At 26.5% G+C, this 23,856-nt stretch overlaps 1 protein-coding gene across 3 annotated transcripts in view; it reads right to left on the minus strand.

The window, feature by feature from the left end:
* slc36a1 (solute carrier family 36 member 1) overlaps positions 1-23,856 on the minus strand; it is a 532,187-nt gene that overhangs the window by 470,551 nt on the left and 37,780 nt on the right. For all 3 annotated transcript variants that reach the window (XR_009816923.1, XM_061976518.1, XM_061976517.1), the window contains exons 6-11: positions 18,222-18,311; positions 18,036-18,120; positions 17,624-17,851; positions 9,884-9,982; positions 9,386-9,552; positions 1,284-1,453 (exon numbers count right to left, since the gene is read on the minus strand). Coding sequence is in view for 2 of the 3 variants with exons in the window: in XM_061976518.1 (XP_061832502.1) it covers positions 1,284-1,453; positions 9,386-9,552; positions 9,884-9,982; positions 17,624-17,851; positions 18,036-18,120; positions 18,222-18,311 (839 nt within the window). In the remaining variant the exon portion in view is untranslated. The remainder of the gene's footprint in view (positions 1-1,283; positions 1,454-9,385; positions 9,553-9,883; positions 9,983-17,623; positions 17,852-18,035; positions 18,121-18,221; positions 18,312-23,856) is intronic.

The raw sequence follows: 23,856 nt of genomic DNA on the forward strand, positions 1-23,856 counted from the left end.
GTCCTCACAATCACACAAACACGTCCGCACAATCACACACATACAACACACACGTCCTCACAAACACACAAACACAACACACGTCCTGACAATCACACACATACAACACACACGTCCCCCAATCACACACATACAACCCACACGTCCTCACAAACAAACAAACACGACACACACGTCCCGACAATCACACACATACAACACACACGTCCCCCAACCACACACATACAACATACGCGTCCTCACAATCACACACATACAACACACACGTCCTCACAATCACACACATACAACCCACACGTCCTCACAATCACACACATACAACACACACGTCCTCACAAACACAACACACGTCCTGACAATCACACACATACAACACACACGTCCTCACAAACACAACACACGTCCTGACAATCACACACATACAACACACACGTCCTCACAAACACACAAACACAACACATGTCCTGACAATCACACACATACAACACACACGTCCTCACAATCACACACGTCCTCACAATCAAACACATACAACACATACGTCCTCACAAACACACGTCCTCACAATCACACACATACAACACACACGTCCTCACTATCACACACATACAACACACACGTCCTCACAATCACACACATACAACACACACGTCCTCACAATCACACAAACACGACACACACGTCCTCACTATCACACACATACAACACACACGTCCTCACAATCACACAAACACAACACACACGTCCTCACTATCACACACTTTTTTTTAAAATGAAATACATTCATTTATGTCCTCAAAATTCTACACATTATGACAATGTCAAAAAGTACACATTACATATTGTTATGAGGGTGTCTGTTACTACATTATATATAAATACTTGCAGTGTGTATATTGTACATATTACATATTGTTATGAAGGTGTCTGTTACTACATTATATATATACTTGCAGTGTGTATATTGTACATATTACATATTGTTATGAAGGTGTCTGTTACTACATTATATATATACTTGCAGTGTGTATATTGTACATATTACATATTGTTATGAAGGTGTCTGTTACTACATTATATATATACTTGCAGTGTGTATATTGTACATATTACATATTGTTATGAAGGTGTCTGTTACTACATTATATATATATACTTGCAGTGTGTATATTGTACATATTACATATTGTAACAAAGTACAACCGAGGCCATTGAACGGGTCCATGGTGCAAGTGTCTAATGTTGATGCGTGGAAACCCCCCCTGAAGAGGACCAGGACTTACATGTGAAGAGGACCAGGACTGTGCGGAGCATCAGGTCCACGGGCGTCTCCCACCTCTCGGACACCCGAGCCACGAGCGGCGGGATGAGGATCTCGGCAGGAACGTAGAACTGCAGGGCGAAGGTGATGAAGATGCCAAAGCAGTAGAGAAGCTTGACGCCCTGGTAGGTCCTGAACGGAGCAAGACAAAGACCGAGGCGCAGAAGGTGAGCAGGCTTCAGAGGAACATGATCCACTTGATACTTTTCATGCTTGACCATCCGGAAGTGAGACTGATACCAATACTGATCATACCTATTTACACTACATTTGACATTATTAAAACTACTTCCTCATTCTATTTTAGTACATTCAATTGTTTCATCTAAACAAATAGTACACAATACCTAAACAAATAGTACACAATACCTAAACAAATAGTACACAATACCTAAACAAATAGTACACAATACCTAAATAAATAGTACACAATACCTAAACAAAAGCAAAAACTACTCCTGTTCTAAATACTTTATTTTTTTAAAGTGTTTGTGAACATCAACACAAATAAAAAGCAGATGTAATAATACTGGTGTAATTTATGTAATAATACTATTGTAATTATGTAATAATAATGTTGTAATTATGTAATAATACTATTGTAATTATGTAATAATAATGTTGTAATTGATATAATAATACTGTTGTAATTATGTAATAATAATGTTGTAATTGATATAATAATACTGTTGTAATTATGTAATAATAATGTTGTAATTGATATAATAATACTGTTGTAATTATGTAATAATACTGTTGTAATTATGTAATAATAATGTTGTAATTGATATAATAATACTGTTGTAATTATGTAATAATAATGTTGTACTTAACGTAATAATACTGGTGTAATTTATGTAATAATACTGTGGTAATTATGTAATAATACTGTTGTAATTAATGTAATAATACTGGTGTAATTTATGTAATAATACTGTTGTAATTGATATAATAATACTGTTGTAATTATGTAATAATACTGTTGTAATTGATATAATAATACTGTTGTAATTATGTAATAATACTGTTGTAATTATGTAATAATACTGTTGTAATTAATATAATAATACTGTTGTAATTGATATAATAATACTGTTGTAATTATGTAATAATACTGTGGTAATTATGTAATAATACTGTTGTAATTAATGTAATAATACTGTTGTAATTAATGTAATAATACTGGTGTAATTTATGTAATAATACTGTGGTAATTATGTAATAATACTGTTGTAATTGATATAATACTGTTGTAATTATGTAATAATACTGTTGTAATTAATGTTATAATACTGTTGTAATTGATATAATAATACTGTTGTAATTATGTAATAATACTGTGGCAATTATGTAATAATATTGTGGTAATTATGTAATAATACTGTTGTAATTGATATAATAATACTGTTGTAATTGATATAATAATACTGTTGTAATTATGTAATAATACTGTTGTAACTAATGTTATAATACTGTTGTAATTGATATAATAATACTGTTGTAGTTATGTAATAATACTGTGGTAATTATGTAATAATACTGTTGTAATTGATATAATAATACTGTTGTAATTATGTAATAATACTGTTGTAATTAATGTTAATACTGTTGTAATTGATATAATAATACTGTTGTAATTATGTAATAATACTGTGGTAATTATGTAATAATACTGTTGTAATTGATATAATAATACTGTTGTAATTATATAATAATAATGTTGTAATTGATATAATAATACTGTTGTAATTATGTAATAATAATGTTGTAATTGATATAATAATACTGTTGTAATTATGTAATAGTACTGTTGTAATTATGTAATAATAATGTTGTACTTAACGTAATAATACTGGTGTAATTTATGTAATAATACTGTGGTAATTATGTAATAATACTGTTGTAATTATGTAATAATACTGTTGTAATTAATGTAATAATACTGGTGTAATTTATGTAATAATACTGTTGTAATTGATATAATAATACTGTTGTAATTATGTAATAATACTGTTGTAATTAATATAATAATACTGTTGTAATTGATATAATGATACTGTTGTAATTATGTAATAATACTGTGGTAATTATGTAATAATACTGTTGTAATTAATGTAATAATACTGTTGTAATTAATGTAATAATACTGGTGTAATTTATGTAATAATACTGTGGTAATTATGTAATAATACTGTTGTAATTGATATAATACTGTTGTAATTATGTAACAATACTGTTGTAATTAATGTTAATACTGTTGTAATTGATATAATAATACTGTTGTAATTATGTAATAATACTGTGGTAATTATGTAATAATACTGTTGTAATTGATATAATAATACTGTTGTAATTATGTAATAATACTGTTGTAAATAATGTTATAATACTGTTGTAATTGATATAATAATGCTGTTGTAATTATGTAATAATACTGTGGTAATTATGTAATAATACTGTTGTAATTGATATAATAATACTGTTGTAATTGATATAATACTGTTGTAATTATGTAATAATACTGTTGTAATTGATATAATAATACTGTTGTAATTATGTAATAATACTGTGGTAATTTATGTAATAATACTGTGGTAATTATGTAATAATACTGTTGTAATTGATATAATAATACTGTTATAATTATGTAATAATACTGTGGTAATTATGTAATAATACTGTTGTAATTAATGTAATAATACTGGTGTAATTTATGTAATAATACTGTTGTAATTGATATAATAATACTGTTGTAATTATGTAATAATACAGTGGTAATTATGTAATAATACTGTTGTAATTGATATAATAATACTGTTGTAATTATGTAATAATACTGGTGTAATTTATGTAATAATACTGTGGTAATTATGTAATAATACTGTTGTAATTGATATAATAATACTGTTATAATTATGTAATAATACTGTGGTAATTATGTAATAATACTGTTGTAATTAATGTAATAATACTGGTGTAATTTATGTAATAATACTGTTGTAATTATGTAATAATACTGTGGTAATTATGTAATAATACTGTTGTAATTAATGTAATAATACTGGTGTAATTTATGTAATAATACTGTGGTAATTATGTAATAATACTGTTGTAATTGATATAATAATACTGTTGTAATTATGTAATAATACTGTGGTAATTATGTAATAATACTGTTGTAATTAATGTAATAATACTGTTGTAATTATGTAATAATACTGTGGTAATTATGTAATAATACTGTTGTAATTAATGTAATAATACTGGTGTAATTTATGTAATAATACTGTGGTAATTATGTAATAATACTGTTGTAATTGATATAATAATACTGTTGTAATTATGTAATAATACTGTTGTAATTAATGTTATAATACTGTTGTAATTGATATAATAATACTGTTGTAATTATGTAATAATAATGTTGTACTTAACGTAATAATACTGGTGTAATTTATGTAATAATACTGTGGTAATTATGTAATAATACTGTGGTAATTAATGTAATAATACTGGTGTAATTTATGTAATAATACTGTAATTATGTAATAATACTGTTGTAATTGATATAATAATACTGTTGTAATTAATGTTATAATACTGTTGTAATTGATATAATAATACTGTTGAAATTATGTAATAATACTGTTGTAATTGATATAATAATACTGTTGTAATTGATATAATAATACTGTTGTAATTATGTAATAATACTGTTGTAATTAATGTTATAATACTGTTGTAATTGATATAATAATACTGTTGTAGTTATGTAATAATACTGTGGTAATTATGTAATAATACTGTTGTAATTGATATAATAATACTGTTGTAATTATGTAATAATACTGTTGTAATTAATGTTAATACTGTTGTAATTGATATAATAATACTGTTGTAATTATGTAATAATACTGTGGTAATTATGTAATAATACTGTTGTAATTGATATAATAATACTGTTGTAATTATATAATAATAATGTTGTAATTGATATAATAATACTGTTGTAATTATGTAATAATAATGTTGTAATTGATATAATAATACTGTTGTAATTATGTAATAATACTGTTGTAATTATGTAATAATAATGTTGTACTTAACGTAATAATACTGGTGTAATTTATGTAATAATACTGTGGTAATTATGTAATAATACTGTTGTAATTATGTAATAATACTGTTGTAATTAATGTAATAATACTGGTGTAATTTATGTAATAATACTGTTGTAATTGATATAATAATACTGTTGTAATTATGTAATAATACTGTTGTAATTAATATAATAATACTGTTGTAATTGATATAAAGATACTGTTGTAATTATGTAATAATACTGTGGTAATTATGTAATAATACTGTTGTAATTAATGTAATAATACTGTTGTAATTAATGTAATAATACTGGTGTAATTTATGTAATAATACTGTGGTAATTATGTAATAATACTGTTGTAATTGATATAATACTGTTGTAATTATGTAATAATACTGTTGTAATTAATGTTAATACTGTTGTAATTGATATAATAATACTGTTGTAATTATGTAATAATACTGTGGTAATTATGTAATAATACTGTTGTAATTGATATAATAATACTGTTGTAATTATGTAATAATACTGTTGTAAATAATGTTATAATACTGTTGTAATTGATATAATAATGCTGTTGTAATTATGTAATAATACTGTGGTAATTATGTAATAATACTGTTGTAATTGATATAATAATACTGTTGTAATTGATATAATACTGTTGTAATTATGTAATAATACTGTTGTAATTGATATAATAATACTGTTGTAATTATGTAATAATACTGTGGTAATTTATGTAATAATACTGTGGTAATTATGTAATAATACTGTTGTAATTGATATAATAATACTGTTATAATTATGTAATAATACTGTGGTAATTATGTAATAATACTGTTGTAATTAATGTAATAATACTGGTGTAATTTATGTAATAATACTGTTGTAATTGATATAATAATACTGTTGTAATTATGTAATAATACTGTGGTAATTATGTAATAATACTGTTGTAATTGATATAATAATACTGTTGTAATTATGTAATAATACTGGTGTAATTTATGTAATAATACTGTGGTAATTATGTAATAATACTGTTGTAATTGATATAATAATACTGTTATAATTATGTAATAATACTGTGGTAATTATGTAATAATACTGTTGTAATTAATGTAATAATACTGGTGTAATTTATGTAATAATACTGTTGTAATTATGTAATAATACTGTGGTAATTATGTAATAATACTGTTGTAATTAATGTAATAATACTGGTGTAATTTATGTAATAATACTGTGGTAATTATGTAATAATACTGTTGTAATTGATATAATAATACTGTTGTAATTATGTAATAATACTGTGGTAATTATGTAATAATACTGTTGTAATTAATGTAATAATACTGTTGTAATTATGTAATAATACTGTGGTAATTATGTAATAATACTGTTGTAATTAATGTAATAATACTGGTGTAATTTATGTAATAATACTGTGGTAATTATGTAATAATACTGTTGTAATTGATATAATAATACTGTTGTAATTATGTAATAATACTGTTGTAATTAATGTTATAATACTGTTGTAATTGATATAATAATACTGTTGTAATTATGTAATAATAATGTTGTACTTAACGTAATAATACTGTGGTAATTATGTAATAATACTGTGGTAATTATGTAATAATACTGTGGTAATTAATGTAATACTGGTGTAATTTATGTAATAATACTGTAATTATGTAATAATACTGTTGTAATTGATATAATAATACTGTTGTAATTATGTAATAATACTGTTGTAATTAATGTTATAATACTGTTGTAATTGATATAATAATACTGTTGTAATTATGTAATAATACTGTGGTAATTGATGTAATAATACTGTTGTAATTAATGTTAGAATACTGTTGTAATTGATATAATAATACTGTTGTAATTATGTAATAATACTGTGGTAATTATGCAATAATACTGTTGTAATTAATGTAATAATACTGGTGTAATTTATATAATAATACTGTGGTAATTATGTAATAATACTGTTGTAATTGATATAATAATACTGTTGTAATTATGTAATAATACTGTTGTAATTAATGTTATAATACTGTTGTAATTGATATAATAATACTGTTGTAATTATGTAATAATACTGTTGTAATTTATATAATAATACTGTTGTAATTATGTAATAATACTGTTGTAATTGATATAATAATACTGTTGTAATTATGTAATAATACTGTTGTAATTAATGTTATAATACTGTTGTAATTGATAAAATAATAATACTGTTGTAATTATGTAATAATGCTGTGGTAATTATGTAATAATACTGTTGTAATAGATATAATAATACTGTTGTAATTATGTAATAATACTGTTGTAATTAATGTTATAATACTGTTGTAATTGATACAATAATACTGTTGTAATTATGTAATAATACTGTGGTAATTCTGTAATCATACTGTTGTAATTATGTAATAATACTGGTGTAATTTATGTAATAATACTGTAATTATGTAATAATACTGTTGTAATTGATATAATAATACTGTTGTAATTATGTAATAATACTGTTGTAATTAATGTTATAATACTGTTGTAATTGATATAATAATACTGTTGTAATTATGGAATAATACTGTGGTAATTGATGTAATAATACTGTTGTAATTGATGTAATAATACTGCTGTAATTTATGTAATAATACTGTGGTAATTGATGTAATAATACTGTTGTAATTGATGTAATAATACTGGTGTAATTTATGTAATAATACTGTTGTAATTGATATAATAATACTGGTGTAATTATGTAATAATACTGTTGTAATTGATATAATAATACTGTTGTAATTATGTAATAATACTGTTGTAATTAATGTAATAATACTGTGTAATTTATGTAATAATACTGTGGTAATATGTAATAATACTGTTGTAATTGATATAATAATACTGTTGTAATTATGTAATAATACTGTCGTAATTGATGTTATAATACTGTTGTAATTTATGTAATACTATTGTAATTGATGCAATAATATTACTGTAATTATGTAATAATACTGTTGTAATTATGTAGTAATACTGTGGTAATTATGTAATAATACTGTTGTAATTGATATAATACTGTTGTAATTATGTAATAATACTGTTGTAATTTATGTAATAATACTGTTGTAATTAATGTTATAATACTGTTGTAATTGATATAATAATACTGTTGTAATTATGTAATAATACTGTGGTAATTATGTAATAATACTGTTGTAATTGATACAATAATACTGTTGTAATTATGTAATAATACTGTTGTAATTAATGTTATAATACTGTCGTAATTGATGTTATAATACTGTTGTAATTGATGAAATAATACTGTTGTAATTTATGTACTAATACTGTCGTAATTGATGCTATAATACTGTTGTAATTGATGTTATAATACTGTTGTAATTTATGTAATACTATTGTAATTGATGCAATAATATTACTGTAATTATGTAATAATACTGTTGTAAATGATGTAATAATACTGTTGTAATAGATGCAATGATACTGTGGTAATTGATGTAATAATATTACTGTAATTATGTAATAATACTGTTGTAAATGATGTAATAATACTATTGTAATTAATGTAATAATACTGTTATAATTGAATGAATCACTCTAGTTCTGATACTACTAATTTATAGTTTGATCCATCATTTTACAAGATAGGCTCGGCCCTCTCTCCTACGCTAATATTGCTATTGTTTGGCCTTCACACCTTTGTATAAGTTCAATTGTTAACCTTCCATTCTAGTCGCCTCTCCTTAGAATAGAAACATAAATGATTAAAGAAAAGCCAAAGGGTGAAAAAGCTTGCTGGAGTATCCAAAGATAGAACTTCATTGACTCTCAGCACATACTACATAAAAGGTTCCCTTCCATAAATGGCTGAATCCTCATAACTCCTAAACAGGACTATGATATTGTCTTACCAGCAGTTGGGCAGGTTGAGGGTGATACTGCCGCCGATGTCCGCGCCGAAGCACAAATACCCGACGGTGCCCAGGCTGATGTAGAGGAAGGTGACGATGCCCATTCCCAGGTAAAGAACCAGGGGGAAGCTCTGAGGCCTGTGCATCTTGTTCTCCAAGGGAAGGACCTGGGAACGCACATGAGCAGGATGAGAGTCACCAGTTTGAGTCCTAAGTCACGCTGGAATGGCTTTGAACCAGAGTTGTGCGCATTTTCAAGATACACTTACAAAAGAAATACATGAATATAGAACTTATTTGAACACTTTGATGGCTAAGACCCTTTTGGGTCCCTGGGGACCGTAAACACTGATTCAAACTGAGGGGAGCCCGAATGCTTCCAATAAATGTTCTATTGGTTTTGACAATGAAAAATATGCTATCAGTTTTCAGGTGGGAATAGTTTGTACCTTTAAAGCAAATTACCCACTTATATGAAACATTCACTTCTGGACTTACCACTCCAATCCCTTCAAAGGCGAAGATGGCCGTCCCGAAGAAGAGCGGGTAGTCTTTGGCCCGGCCCACACTTGGCAGGTTGATGGGGTATTTGATGTGCTTGGGAGGGGGAGGAAGGAGAAAACACCATCAAAAACTTGAACCAGCATTTACCTAGCTGCCACAATCCAAACAACCTTCCCTAGTCATAAAAATGCAACTAACACAAAGGTCAACAAACATATTATATTTTCACTACTGCCACAAGTGGTGGGGAAGTGTATTACAACTGAGTACGGCTGCTGGGAAACAGATGTTTTAGCGGCCCCCGGAGAGGATCCCCCACTTAAAGCGTGAATGAAGAATGCACAACCACCCTGTCAAGCAAAAGAGATGATACGGTATTATCCCCTCCTGGTGGTTGTTTGAGCACACATGCAGCTAGTCCGGGATAGTCCCACTCCTTAATGCTTTGGTCGCACGCAGGATTCTCACAGGAATGAGGCAAAATACAACTTGAATTTAAAGAACGGATTTAAAAGAACTAAACGCATGCTTACCTTAACTAAAGCTAAATATTACTCAAATCTCATCCGCCGCAACAAAAACCATCCTAAATATTTGTTCAGTACAGTAGCATCCTCCCAGTAGCTCCACCCACTCGGCAGATGACTTCATGAATTTCTTTAATAAGAAAATGTAACTCATTAGAAAGGAGATTAAAGCTACAAGTGGGTTCTAATAACACAGATACGACTGTATATACGACGGATACTGCAATACAAAATAGTCTCTCTCTTTTTGATGAAATAACATTAGAGGAATTGTTAAGGCGTGTAAGTGGGTTAAAACAAACAACATGTTTACTCGACCCACTTCCCGGGAAACCTATCAAGGAACTGTTGGTAATATTAGGTCCATCAGTGCTAAATATTATAAACGTATCCCTTTCCTCTGGCACTGTTCTAGTACACAATACCTAAACAAAAGCAAAAACTATTCCTGTTCTAAATACTTTATTTTTTTATGAACATCAACACAAATAGAAAGCAGATGTAATAATACTGGTGTAATTTATGTAATAATACTATTGTAATTATGTAATAATAATGTTGTAATTGATATAATAATACTGTTGTAATTATGTAAGAATAATGTTGTACTTAACGTAATAATGCTGTAATTATGTAATAATACTGTTGTAATTGATATAATAATACTGTTGTAATTATGTAATAATACTGTTGTAATTAATGTTATAATACTGTTGTAATTGATATAATAACACTGTTGTAATTATGTAATAATACTGTTGTAATTATGTAATACTGTTGTAATTGATATAATACTGTTGTAATTATGTAATACTGTTGTAATTGATATAATACTGTTGTAATTATGTAATAATACTGTTGTAATTGATATAATAATACTGTTGTAATTATGTAATAATACTGTTGTAATTAATGTTATAATACTGTTGTAATTGATATAATAATACTGTTGTAATTATGTAATAATACTGTTGTAATTATGTAATACTGTTGTAATTGATATAATACTGTTGTAATTATGTAATACTGTTGTAATTGATATAATACTGTTGTAATTAAGTAATAATACTGTTGTAATTGATATAATAATACTGTTGTAATTATGTAATAATACTGTTGTAATTATGTAATACTGTTGTAATTGATATAATACTGTTGTAATTATGTAATACTGTTGTAATTTATATAATACTGTTGTAATTATGTAATAATACTGTTGTAATTAATGTTATAATACTGTTGTAATTGATATAATAATACTGTTGTAATTATGTAATAATACTGTGGTAATTATGTAATAATACTGTTGTAATTGATATAATAATACTGTTGTAATTATGTAATAATACTGTTGTAATTAATGTTATAATACTGTTGTAATTGATATAACATTACTGTTGTAATTATGTAATGATACTGTGGTAATTATGTAATAATACTGTTGTAATTGATATAATAATACTGTTGTAATTAATGTTATAATACTGTTGTAATTATGTAATAATACTGTGGTAATTATGTAATAATACTGTTGTAATTAATGTAATAATACTGGTGTAATTTATGTAATAATACTGTTGTAATTGATATAATAATACTGTTGTAATTATGTAATAATACTGTTGTAATTAATGTTATAATACTGTTGTAATTGATATAATAATACTGTTGTAATTATGTAATAATACTGTGGTAATTATGTAATAATACTGTTGTAATTAATGTAATAATACTGTTGTAATTGATATAATAATACTGTTGTAATTGATGTAATAATACTGTGGTAATTATGTAATAATACTGTTGTAATTAATGTAATAATACTGGTGTAATTTATGTAATAATACTGTGGTAATTATGTAATAATACTGTTGTAATTGATATAATAATACTGTTGTAATTATGTAATAATACTGTTGTAATTAATGTTATAATACTGTTGTAATTGATATAATAATACTATTGTAATTATGTAATAATACTGTTGTAAGTATGTAATAATACTGTTGTAATTGATATAATAATACTGTTGTAATTATGTAATAATACTGTGGTAATTATGTAATAATACTGTTGTAATTGATGAAATACTGTTGTAATTTATGTAATAATACTGTCGTAATTGATGTTATAATACTGTTGTAATTGATGTTATAATACTGTTGTAATGTATGTAATACTATTGTAATTGATGCAATAATATTACTGTAATTATGGCACTGTTCCCCTAGCATTCAAGAAAGCGGTTATTCATCCTCTGCTCAAAAGACCTAACCTCCATCCTGACCTCATGGTAAACACCTTCCCTTTATTTCGAAAATCCTCGAAAAAATTGTTGCAGAGCAGCTAAATGAATACTTAGCGTCTAACAATCTCTGTGAACCTTTTCAGTCCGGTTTCAGGGCAAATCACTCTACGGCACTGGTGCCACTTCTTTTTATTTGGCCCTGGAAAGCCTGGAAATAATATGTATCAATAAAGTACTCTAACTTTTCTTACTAAATGAAATAATAATGAAGCAAAACAAACGTTATAAATTATTTACCTATTTAAGGCTACAATTACATCACACCAAATATTGCACTTTGAAAATGTTTTTTGGGGGGAAAAGTGTTGCATATTTTGTGTTTTTACCATAAAATAACAGGGTTTTATTGGACAAAAAGATGAATCCAAATCGATGTTGTTATGAATCAATGACCTATTTGAGGCTTCAGTGACTTCACATCAATTACTTACTTCATTTTTAGATATTTTTTGGGGGAAAACATTGCATATTTTGTGTGTTTGCAATAAAAAAAACAAAGTTTTGTCTGACACAAAGAGCATAAAATCAAATATGTATAAACTTGTAATCGATAATGGATCTGAAGTTGATTGAGAGATTTAGGCGTTGAAAAAACCCCAACTAAATTACTTATTTTTAGACATTTTATGACTACGACAATTTTTTTTTTAAATCGATAAATTGCAATGGTTTTTAAAATGTAAATGATCAAAATAGCCGCCACATTCTTTGCTTTTTCATATGTATAAACGTGTAATCGATAGATAGATCTGAAGTTGATCGAGAGATTTAGGCGTTGAAAAAAAACAACTACATTACTTATTTTTAGACATTTTATGACTAAGACATTTTTTTTTAAAATCGATAAATTGTAATGGTTTTTAAAATATAAATGATCAAAATAGTCGCCACATTCTTTGCTTTTTCAGTGTGCGGCCCTCGCTGGAAGAAAGTTTGGACACCTCCGCATGAAATGAATACCTTTCTCAAAAAGAGAGCATTGTTGGTTGCTAAGACGCCTCCGCAACATCACATTCAATACGCCAGACATCCCATAATTCATAGCTCCTCGGCCACAAAGAAACTGACTCTTTGTGCGGCTCGGGATCCAACAAATTGCTTTCCGGCCTGAAAAAGCGGCAAAGTTTCGGGGCTGAATGACGGAGCGGCCAAAGTCATGTGGCGGGGATGCTATCCAGAACGTGGCAACAACACAATCGCCACGGCGACAATGGATGCACACGGGCGGGAAAAGAAGAAGGTAGCTTTCAAAAGTTGACAAAACGATGACAAACGTCTTTTCCTCGCCTGAAACCAGAGAGAAACTTTGCAGTGCGAGACGGTTGGTCTGTGTGGAGATGTAGATATCATGTGCAGATGTAGATATCATGTGCAGATGTAGATATCATGTGCAGATGTAGATATCATGTGCAGATGTAGATATCATGTGCAGGTGTAGATATCATGTGCAGATGTAGATATCATGTGCAGATGTAGATATCATGTGCAGATGTAGATAACATGTGAACATGTAGATATCATGTGCAGATGTAGATTTGATGTGCAGATGTAGATATCATGTGCATATGTAGATGTGGATATTTGAAAAAAAAAAGTCCAAACACAGCACATATTTTAAAAAGACACCCATTCAGATTCCCTGCAATGCATGATGGGAAAAGTGGGAAACTATGGAGGTTCATTTGTGTCTTTATTACGAAAGCTTTTTTATTTTAACTGATTTTTTTTGCGTTTGAATTTTGTGGACTGACATGTTTGACATCAAATTATGCTGACAATTTCAGTGGAAGTAAAATTGTTGGTAAGATGTGTGTGTTTAAAAATTCAGTGTAAAAACATTTAATGTAAAAAAATGCTACGTAAAAAAATTCAGTGTAAAAAAAAATCAGTGTACAAATATTCAGTGTATAAATATTTAGTGTAAAAATGTTCAGTGTAAAAACAAAATCAGCGTAAAAAAATTCAATGTACAAAAAAAATTCAGTGTAAAAAAAATCAGTGTAAAAAAAATTCTGTTTAAAAAATACATCAGAATAAAAATAAAATCAGTGTAAAAAATGCAGTGCAAAAGAAAATCAGTGTATAAAAATTAAGTGTAAAAAAACCAGTGTACAAATATTCAATGTACAAATATTTATTGTAAAACAATTTGTGTAAAACAAAGTCAGCGTAAAAAAATTAAATGTAAAAATAAAAAATCAGTGTAAAAAAAAATCAGTTTAAAATTAAATCTGTATAAAAAGAAAATCAGTGTATAAAAATAAAGTGTGAAAAAAAATCAGTATAAAATATATCAGTGTATAAAAATTCTGTGTAAAAAAAAATATGTGTAAAAATGTAAAAAGAAAATCAGTGTAAAGAAATTCAGTGTATAAAAACTCGGTGTAAAACAATTCAGTGTCAGTGTAAAAAAAAAAATCTGTGTAAAAATATTCAGTGTAAAAAAAAAAATTCAGTGCATAAATAAATCTGTATAAAAAGAAAGTCAGTGTAAAAAAATGCAGTGCAAAAAAAAAATCAGTAAAAAAGTTCAGTGTAAAATATAGTGTAAAATATATCAGTATATAGAAAATCAGTGTAAAAAATCAGTGTAAGAATATTCAGTGTAAAACAATTCAGTGTCAGTGTAAAAAAAAAAAAATCTGTGTAAAAATATTCAGTGTAAAAAAAAAAAATTCAGTGCATAAATAAATCTGTATAAAAAGAAAATCAGTGTAAAAAAATGCAGTGCAAAAAAAATCAGTAAAAAAATTCAGTGTAAATATAGTGTAAAATATATCAGTATATAGAAAATCAGTGTAAAAAATCAGTGTAAGAATATTCAGTGTAAAACAATTCAGTGTCAGTGTAAAAAAAAAAAATGTGTAAAAATATTCAGTGTAAAAAAAAAAATTCAGTGCATAAATAAATCTGTATAAAAAGAAAATCAGTGCAAAAAAAAATCAGTAAAAAAATTCAGTGTAAAATATATCAGTATATAGAAATTCAGTGTAAAAAATCAGTGTAAGAATATTCAGTGTAACAAAAATGTACGTAAAAAAATTCAGTGTAAAGCAATTCAGTGTAAAAAATCAGTGTAAGAATATTCAGTGTAAAAAAAAATGTACGTAAAAAAATTCAGTGTAAAGCAATTCAGTGTAAAAAAAAATCAGTGTACAAAAAATCAGTGTAAAGCAATTCAGTGTATAAAAACTTGGTGTAAAACAATTCAGTGTCAGTGTAAAAAAAAAAATCTGTGTAAAAATATTCAGTGTAAAAAAAAAATTCAGTGCATAAAAAAAATATGTATAAAAAGAAAATCTGTGTAAAAAATGCAGTGCAAAAAAAATCTGTGTAAAATATATCAGTGTATAAAAATTCAGTGTAAAAAAATCTGTGTAAAAAAAATCTATGTAAAAAAAATTATGTGTAAAAAAATGGATGTGTACAGCAATTCAGTGTATAAAAATTCAGTGTAAAAAGAAAATCAGTGTAAAAAAACTTAGTGTATAAAAACTCAGTGTAAAACAATTCAGTGGCAGTGTAAAAGACAAATCTGTGTAAAAATATTCAGTGTAAAAAAAAAATTCAGTGCATAAAAAAAATCAGTATAAAAAGAAAATCAGGGTTAAAAAAATGCAGTGCAAAAAAAACATCAGTAAAAAAATTCAGTGTCAAATATATCAGTGTATAAAAATTCAGTGTAAAAAAATCTGTGTAAAAAAAATCTATGTAAAAAAAATTATGTGTAAAAAAAATGTATGTGTACAGCAATTCAGTGTCAAAAGAAAATCAGTGTAAAGAAACGTAGTGTATAAAAACTCAGTGTAAAACAATTCAGTGGCAGTGTAAAAGACAAATCTGTGTAAAAATATTCAGTGTAAAAAAAAAATCAGTGCATAAAAAAAAATCAGTATAAAAAGAAAATCAGGGTAAAAAAAATGCAGTGCAAAAAAACATCAGTAAAAAAATTCAGTGTAAAATATATCAGTGTATAAAAATTCAGTGTAAAAAAAATCTATGTAAAAAAAATTATGTGTAAAAAAATGTATGTGTACAGCAATTCAGTGTAAAAAGAAAATCAGTGTAAAGAAACTTAGTGTATAAAAACTCAGTGTAAAACAATTCAGTGGCAGTGTAAAAGACACATCTGTGTAAAAATATTCAGTGTAAAAAAACAATTCAGTGCATAAAAAAAAATCAGTATAAAAAGAAAATCAGGGTAAAAAAATGCAGTGCAAAAAAACCATCAGTAAAAAAATTCAGTGTAAAATATATCAGTGTAAAAAAATCTATGTAAAAAAAATTATGTGTAAAAAAAATGTATGTGTACAGCAATTTAGTGTATAAAAATTCAGTGTAAAAAGAAAATCAGTGTAAAGAAACTTAGTGTATAAAAACTCAGTGTAAAACAATTCAGTGGCAGTGTAAAAGACAAATCTGTGTAAAAATATTCAGTGTAAAAAAAAATTCAGTGCATAAAAAAAAATCAGTATAAAAAGAAAATCAGGGTAAAAAAATGCAGTGCAAAAAAAAAATCAGTAAAAAAAATTCAGTGTAAAATATATCAGTGTATAAATATTCAGTGTAAAAAAAATCTGTGTAAAAATATTAAGTGTACAAAAATGAATGTTAAAAAAAAATTCAGTGTAAAGCAATTCAGAGTAAAAATATTCAGTGTAAAAAAAAAAATCAGTGTAAAGCAATTCAGTGTATAAACAAATCTGTGTAAAAAAAAAAATCTGTGTAAAAAATTAAGTTTTGGACACCGCAGGATTCAAAGTATGATCTGTGACCTGCAACCTGTTCCCGGTGTGAGGGCGTAGAAGACAAGAAGCATGCAGGAGGTATTTACCATGATGGAGTGAGGGTGTAGGGTGTGAGGGCGTAGAAGACAAGAAGCATGCATGAGGTATTTACCATGATGGAGTAGAAGTAGATGAGGACCAGACTGGCAGCCATGACCAGGTTGGCGATGAGAGAGAGGGGCGCCAGGTACTTCAGGTTGGGGGTGAAGACCAGCAGGATGAAGGCGGGCAGGAAACACAGCATGTAGAGGCGGGAGTCGAAGCTGGGGACCAGGACCTGGGTCTGGTTGGTGTTGTTGATCTGGCAGCTGAAGGTGGTGGCGTTGGCTGCTTCCACCACCTGGCCACAGAATGTGTGTCCGTTTATTGGGATTATTTAACACTTTTCTTCTCAGCAGCATTGATTACCAAGCAAACTTGCACAATGTGAGGACATCAAGGTTGCAACTCAGCTGGAAAGTAGAGAGACGTCTCCCTCTAGTGGTCATATTGTGTACTGCAATGTTTTGCTACTATTTCCTCACCTGCTTGACATTGTCACTGAGGAAGACAAAGTAGACGCAGCAGAAGCCCAGCTGGGTGATGATGAGGAACAAGTTGACGGTCCGTCTAAGAGTGAGAGAGACGCACACACACACACACACACACACACACATTTAACACTTAGCTGCTGCAAACAAAAGAAGGTGCATGAAAGACTCATCTCCTACTTTCCCCAGTGCGAGTGCCTCCTGAGCCAGGACACATTCTCCATGCCGTACTGGACCGCCTCCCCGTAGCTCAGAGATTGTCGGTTCATCCTGCAACAGGTCATTTAGTCGGGGAGTTCATTTGTGACTTTAATACAAAAGCTTTTTTTTTTTTAGACACTGAATTTATGGAACTAAATTTTTTGCGTTTGTGAACTGAGTTTTTCAAATTTCAATAAACTTTTTTTTTTTTACACTGAATTTCAATAAACTTTTTTTTACTTTAGCACTGAAATTGTTTTTCACTGAATTTTTTTTACACTGATTATTTTTACACTGAATTGTTTTACACTGATTTTTTATACACTTGATTTTTTCTGCACAATACATTTTTATACACTGTTTTTTTACACATAATTTTTTTATAGACTCAGTTTTTATACACTGTTTTTTTTTTTTACACTTATTCTTACACTATTTTTTTCTCCAATGAAATTGTTTTACACTGAATTTTTATATATTGATGTTTTACACTTAATTATTCTTACACAACATTTTTCACCAATTAAATTGTTTTACACTGATCTTTTTATACACTGTATTTTTATATACTCATTTTTTTACACTTATTTTTTACGCGCTGAATTTTTATACACTTTTTTTACACTGACTTTTTATACACTGATTTTTTTTACACTGAATTTTTCTGTAAAACATTTTTTACACTAAATCTTTCTGCACTGAAATTTTTTTACACTGAATTTTTTTAACAGATTGTTTTATACAGTGATTTTTTCTACACTGAATTTTTGTACAATACATTTTTATTACACTGTTTTTTTACACTGAATTATTCTTACACTAAATATTTCTCCAATGAAATTGTTTTACACTGATATGTTTATACACTGTATTTTTATATACTGATTTTTTTACGCGCTGAATTTTTATACACTCTTTTTTTACACTGAAAGTTTTTATACTGATGTCTTACACCAAATTATTCTTACACAAAATGTTTCTCAATGAAATTGTTTTACATTGAATTTTTCTGCACACTGAATTTTTTGTACCCAAATGTTATATTCACTCATTTTTTTACACTTCATTTTTATACACTGATTTTTTTTACACTGAATTTTTTTTGTAAAACATTTTTTACACTAAATCTTTCTACACTGATATTTTTTTACACTGAATGTTTATGTACTTTTTTTTTTTTTTTTACACTGAATTTCAATAAACTTTGTTTTTTTTTAGACTAAAATTTTTACACTTAATTTCAATAAACTTTGGTTTTTTACACTGAATTTTTGTATGATAAACTTATTTTTACTTTAGCACTGAAATTGTTTTACACAGAATTTTTTTTACACACATTTTTTACACTGATTTTTTATACACTTGATTTTTTCTGCACTGAATTTTTGTACAATACATTTTTATACACTGTTATTTTACACAGAATTTTCTTATAGACTCAATTTTTATACACTGATTTTTTTTTTTACACTTATTTTTACACTATTTTTTTCTCCAATGAAATTGTTTTACACTGAATTTTTATATATTGATGTTTTACACTTAATTATTCTTGCACAAAATTTTTCACCAATGAAATTGTTTTACACTGATTTGTTTATACACTGTATTTTTATATACTGATTTTTTTTACACTTATTTTTTACGCGCTGAATTTTTATACACTCTTTTTTACACTGAATTTTTATACACTGATATTTTTACACAGAATTTTTCTGTAAAACATTTTTTACACTAAATCTTTCTGCACTGAAATTTTTTGACACTGAATTTTTTTACACTGATTTTTTTCTACACTGATTTTTTTTACACTGAATTTTTATAGACTCTTTTATACACTGATTTTTTTTTACACTTATTCTTACAGTAAATTTTTTTCCAATGAAATTGTTTTACACTGAATTTTTCTACACTGAATTTTTATATACTGATGTTTTTACACTTATTTTTTACGCGCTGAATTTTTATACACTCTTTTTTTACACTGAATTTTTATAGACTCAGTTTTTATACTGATGTCTTACACCAAATTATTCTTACACAAAATGTTTCTCCAATGAAATTGTTTTACACAGAATGTTTTTTACACACATTTTTTTACACTGATTTTTTATACACTTGATTTTTTCTGCACTGAATTTTTGTACAATACATTTTTATACACTGTTATTTACACTGAATTTTTTTATAGGGTCAGTTTTTATAAACTGATTTTTTTTTTACACTTATTCTTACACTAAATTTTTCTCCAATTAAATTGTTTTACACTGAATTTTTATATACTGATTTTTTTACACTTAATTATTCTTACACTAAATATTTCTCCAATGAAATTGTTTTACACTGATTTGTTTATACACTGTATTTTTATATACTGATTTTTTTACAATTATTTTTTACGCGCTGAATTTTTATACACTCTTTTTTTACACAGAATTTTTATAGACTCAGTTTTTATACTGATGTCTTACACCAAATATTTCTTACACAAAATGTTTCTCCAATGAAATTGTTTTACACAGAATTTTTTTTACACACATTTTTTATACACTTGATTTTTTCTGCACTGAATTTTTGTACAATACATTTTTATACACTGTTATTTACACTGAATTTTTTTATAGGCTCAGTTTTTATAAACTGATTTTTTTTTTACACTTATTCTTACACTAAATTTTTCTGCAATTAAATTGTTTTACACTGAATTTTTATATACTGATGTTTTTACACTTATTTATTCTTACACTAAATATTTCTCCAATGAAATTGTTTCACACTGATATGTTTATACACTGTATTTTTATATACTGATTTTTTTATACTTATTTTTTACGCGCTGAATTTTAATACACTCTTTTTTTTTAACTCTGAATTTTTATAGACTCAGTTTTTATACTGATGTCTTACACCAAATTATTCTTACACAAAATGTTTCTCCAATGAAATTGTTTTACACTGAATTTTTCTGCACACTGAATTTTTTGTACCCAAATGTTATATTCACTCATTTTTTTACACTTCATTTTTATACACTGATTTTTTTTACACTGAATTTTTTTGGAAAACATTTTTTACACTAAATCTTTCTACACTGATATTTTTTTTACACTGAATGTTTATATACTTTTTTTTTTTTTTTACACTGAATTTCAATCAACTTTGTTTTTTTAGACTAACATTTTTACACTTAATTTCAATAAACTTTGGTTTTTTACACTGAATTTTTGTACGATAAACTTATTTTTACTTTAGCACTGAAATTGTTTTACACAGAATTTTTTTTACACACATTTTTTTACACTTGATTTTTTCTGCAATGAATTTTTGTACAATACATTTTTATACACTGTTATTTACACTGAATTTTTTTATAGGCTCAGTTTTTATAAACTGATTTTTTTTTACACTTATTCTTACACTACATTTTTCTCCAATTAAATTGTTTTACACTGAATTTTTATATATTGATGTTTTACACTTAATTATTCTTACACAACATTTTTCACCAATTAAATTGTTTTACACTGATCTTTTTATACACTGTATTTTTATATACTGATTATTTTTACACTTATTTTTTACGCGCTGAATTTTTATACTTTTTTTACACTGAATTTTTATACACTGATTTTTTTTTTACACTGAGTTTTTCTGTAAAACATTTTTTACACTAAATCTTTCTACACTGAAATTTTTTACACTGAATTTTTTTTAACAGATTTTTTTTACACTGAATTTTTATATATTGATGTTTTACACTTAAATATTCTTACACAAAATTGTTCACCAATGAAATTGTTTTACACTGATTTGTTTGTATACTGTATTTTTATATACTGATTTTTTTTACACTTATTTTTTACGCGCTGAATTTTTATACACTCTTTTTTTACACTGAATTTTTATACACTGATTTTTTTTTCACACAGAATTTTTCTGTAAAACATTTTTTACACTAAATCTTTCTGCACTGAAATTTTTTTACACTGAATTTTTTTAACAGATTTTTTTATACAGTGATTTTTTCTACACTGAATTTTTGTACAATACATTTTTATTACACTGTTTTTTTACACTGAATTATTCTTACACTAAATATTTCTCCAATGAAATTGTTTTACACTGATTTGTTTATACACTGTATTTTTATATACTGATTTTTTTACAATTATTTTTTACGCGCTGAATTTTTATACACTATTTTTTTACACTGAAAGTTTTTATACTGATGTCTTACACCAAATTATTCTTACACAAAATGTTTCTCCAATGAAATTGTTTTACACTGAATTTTTCTGCACACTGAATTTTTTGTACCCAAATGTTATATTCACTGATTTTTTTACACTTCATTTTTATACACTGATTTTTTTTACACTGAATTTTTTTGTAAAACATTTTTTACACTAAATCTTTCTACACTATTTTTTTACACTGAATGTTTATATACTTTTTTTATTTATTTTTTTACACTGAATTTCAATAAACTTTGGTTTTTTAGACTAAAATTTTTACACTTAATTTCAATAAACTTTGGTTTTTTACACTGAATTTTTGTACGATAAACTTATTTTTACTTTAGCACTGAAATTGTTTTACACAGAATTTTTTTTACACACATTTTTTTACACTTGATTTTTTCTGCAATGAATTTTTGTACAATACATTTTTATACACTGTTATTTACACTGAATTTTTTTATAGGCTCAGTTTTTATAAACTGATTTTTTTTTAAACTTATTCTTACACTAAATTTTTCTCCAATTAAATTGTTTTACACTGAATTTTTATATATTGATGCTTTACACTTAATTATTCTTACACAACATTTTTCACCAATTAAATTGTTTTACACTGATCTTTTTATACACTGTATTTTTATATACTGATTTTTTTACACTTATTTTTTACGCGCTGAATTTTTATACACTTTTTTTACACAGAATTTTTATACACTGATTTTTTTTACACTGAATTTTCTGTAAAACATTTTTTACACTAAATCTTTCTACACTGAAATTTTTTACACTGAATTTTTTTTAACAGATTTTTTTTTACACTGAATTTTTATATATTGATGTTTTACACTTAAATATTCTTACACAAAAATTTTCACCAATGAAATTGTTTTACACTGATTTGTTTGTATACTGTATTTTTATATACCGTATTTTCCGCACTATAAGGCGCACCGGATTATTAGCCGCACCTTCTATGAATTACATATTTCATAATTTTGTCCACCAATAAGCCGCCCCGGACTAAAAGCCGCGCCTACGCTGCGCTAAAGTGAATGTCAAAAAAACGCTGCGCTAAAGTGAATGTCAAAAAAACAGTCAGATAGTTCAGTCAAACTTTAATAATATATTGAAAACCAGCGTTCTAACAACTCTGTCCCAAAATGTACGCAAATGTGCAATCACAAACATAGTAAAATTCAAAATGGTGTAGAACAATAGCAACATAATGTTGCTCGAACGTTAATGTCACAACACACAAAATAAACATAGCGCTCACCTTCTGAAGTTATTCTTCATTCGTAAATCCTTCGAATTCTTCGTCTTCGGTGTCCGAATTGAAAAGTTGGGCGAATACGGGATCCAAAATGGCCGGT

The sequence above is a fragment of the Nerophis lumbriciformis genome, linkage group LG16, assembly GCF_033978685.3.
Source record: "Nerophis lumbriciformis linkage group LG16, RoL_Nlum_v2.1, whole genome shotgun sequence".
Classification (NCBI taxonomy): domain Eukaryota; kingdom Metazoa; phylum Chordata; class Actinopteri; order Syngnathiformes; family Syngnathidae; genus Nerophis; species Nerophis lumbriciformis.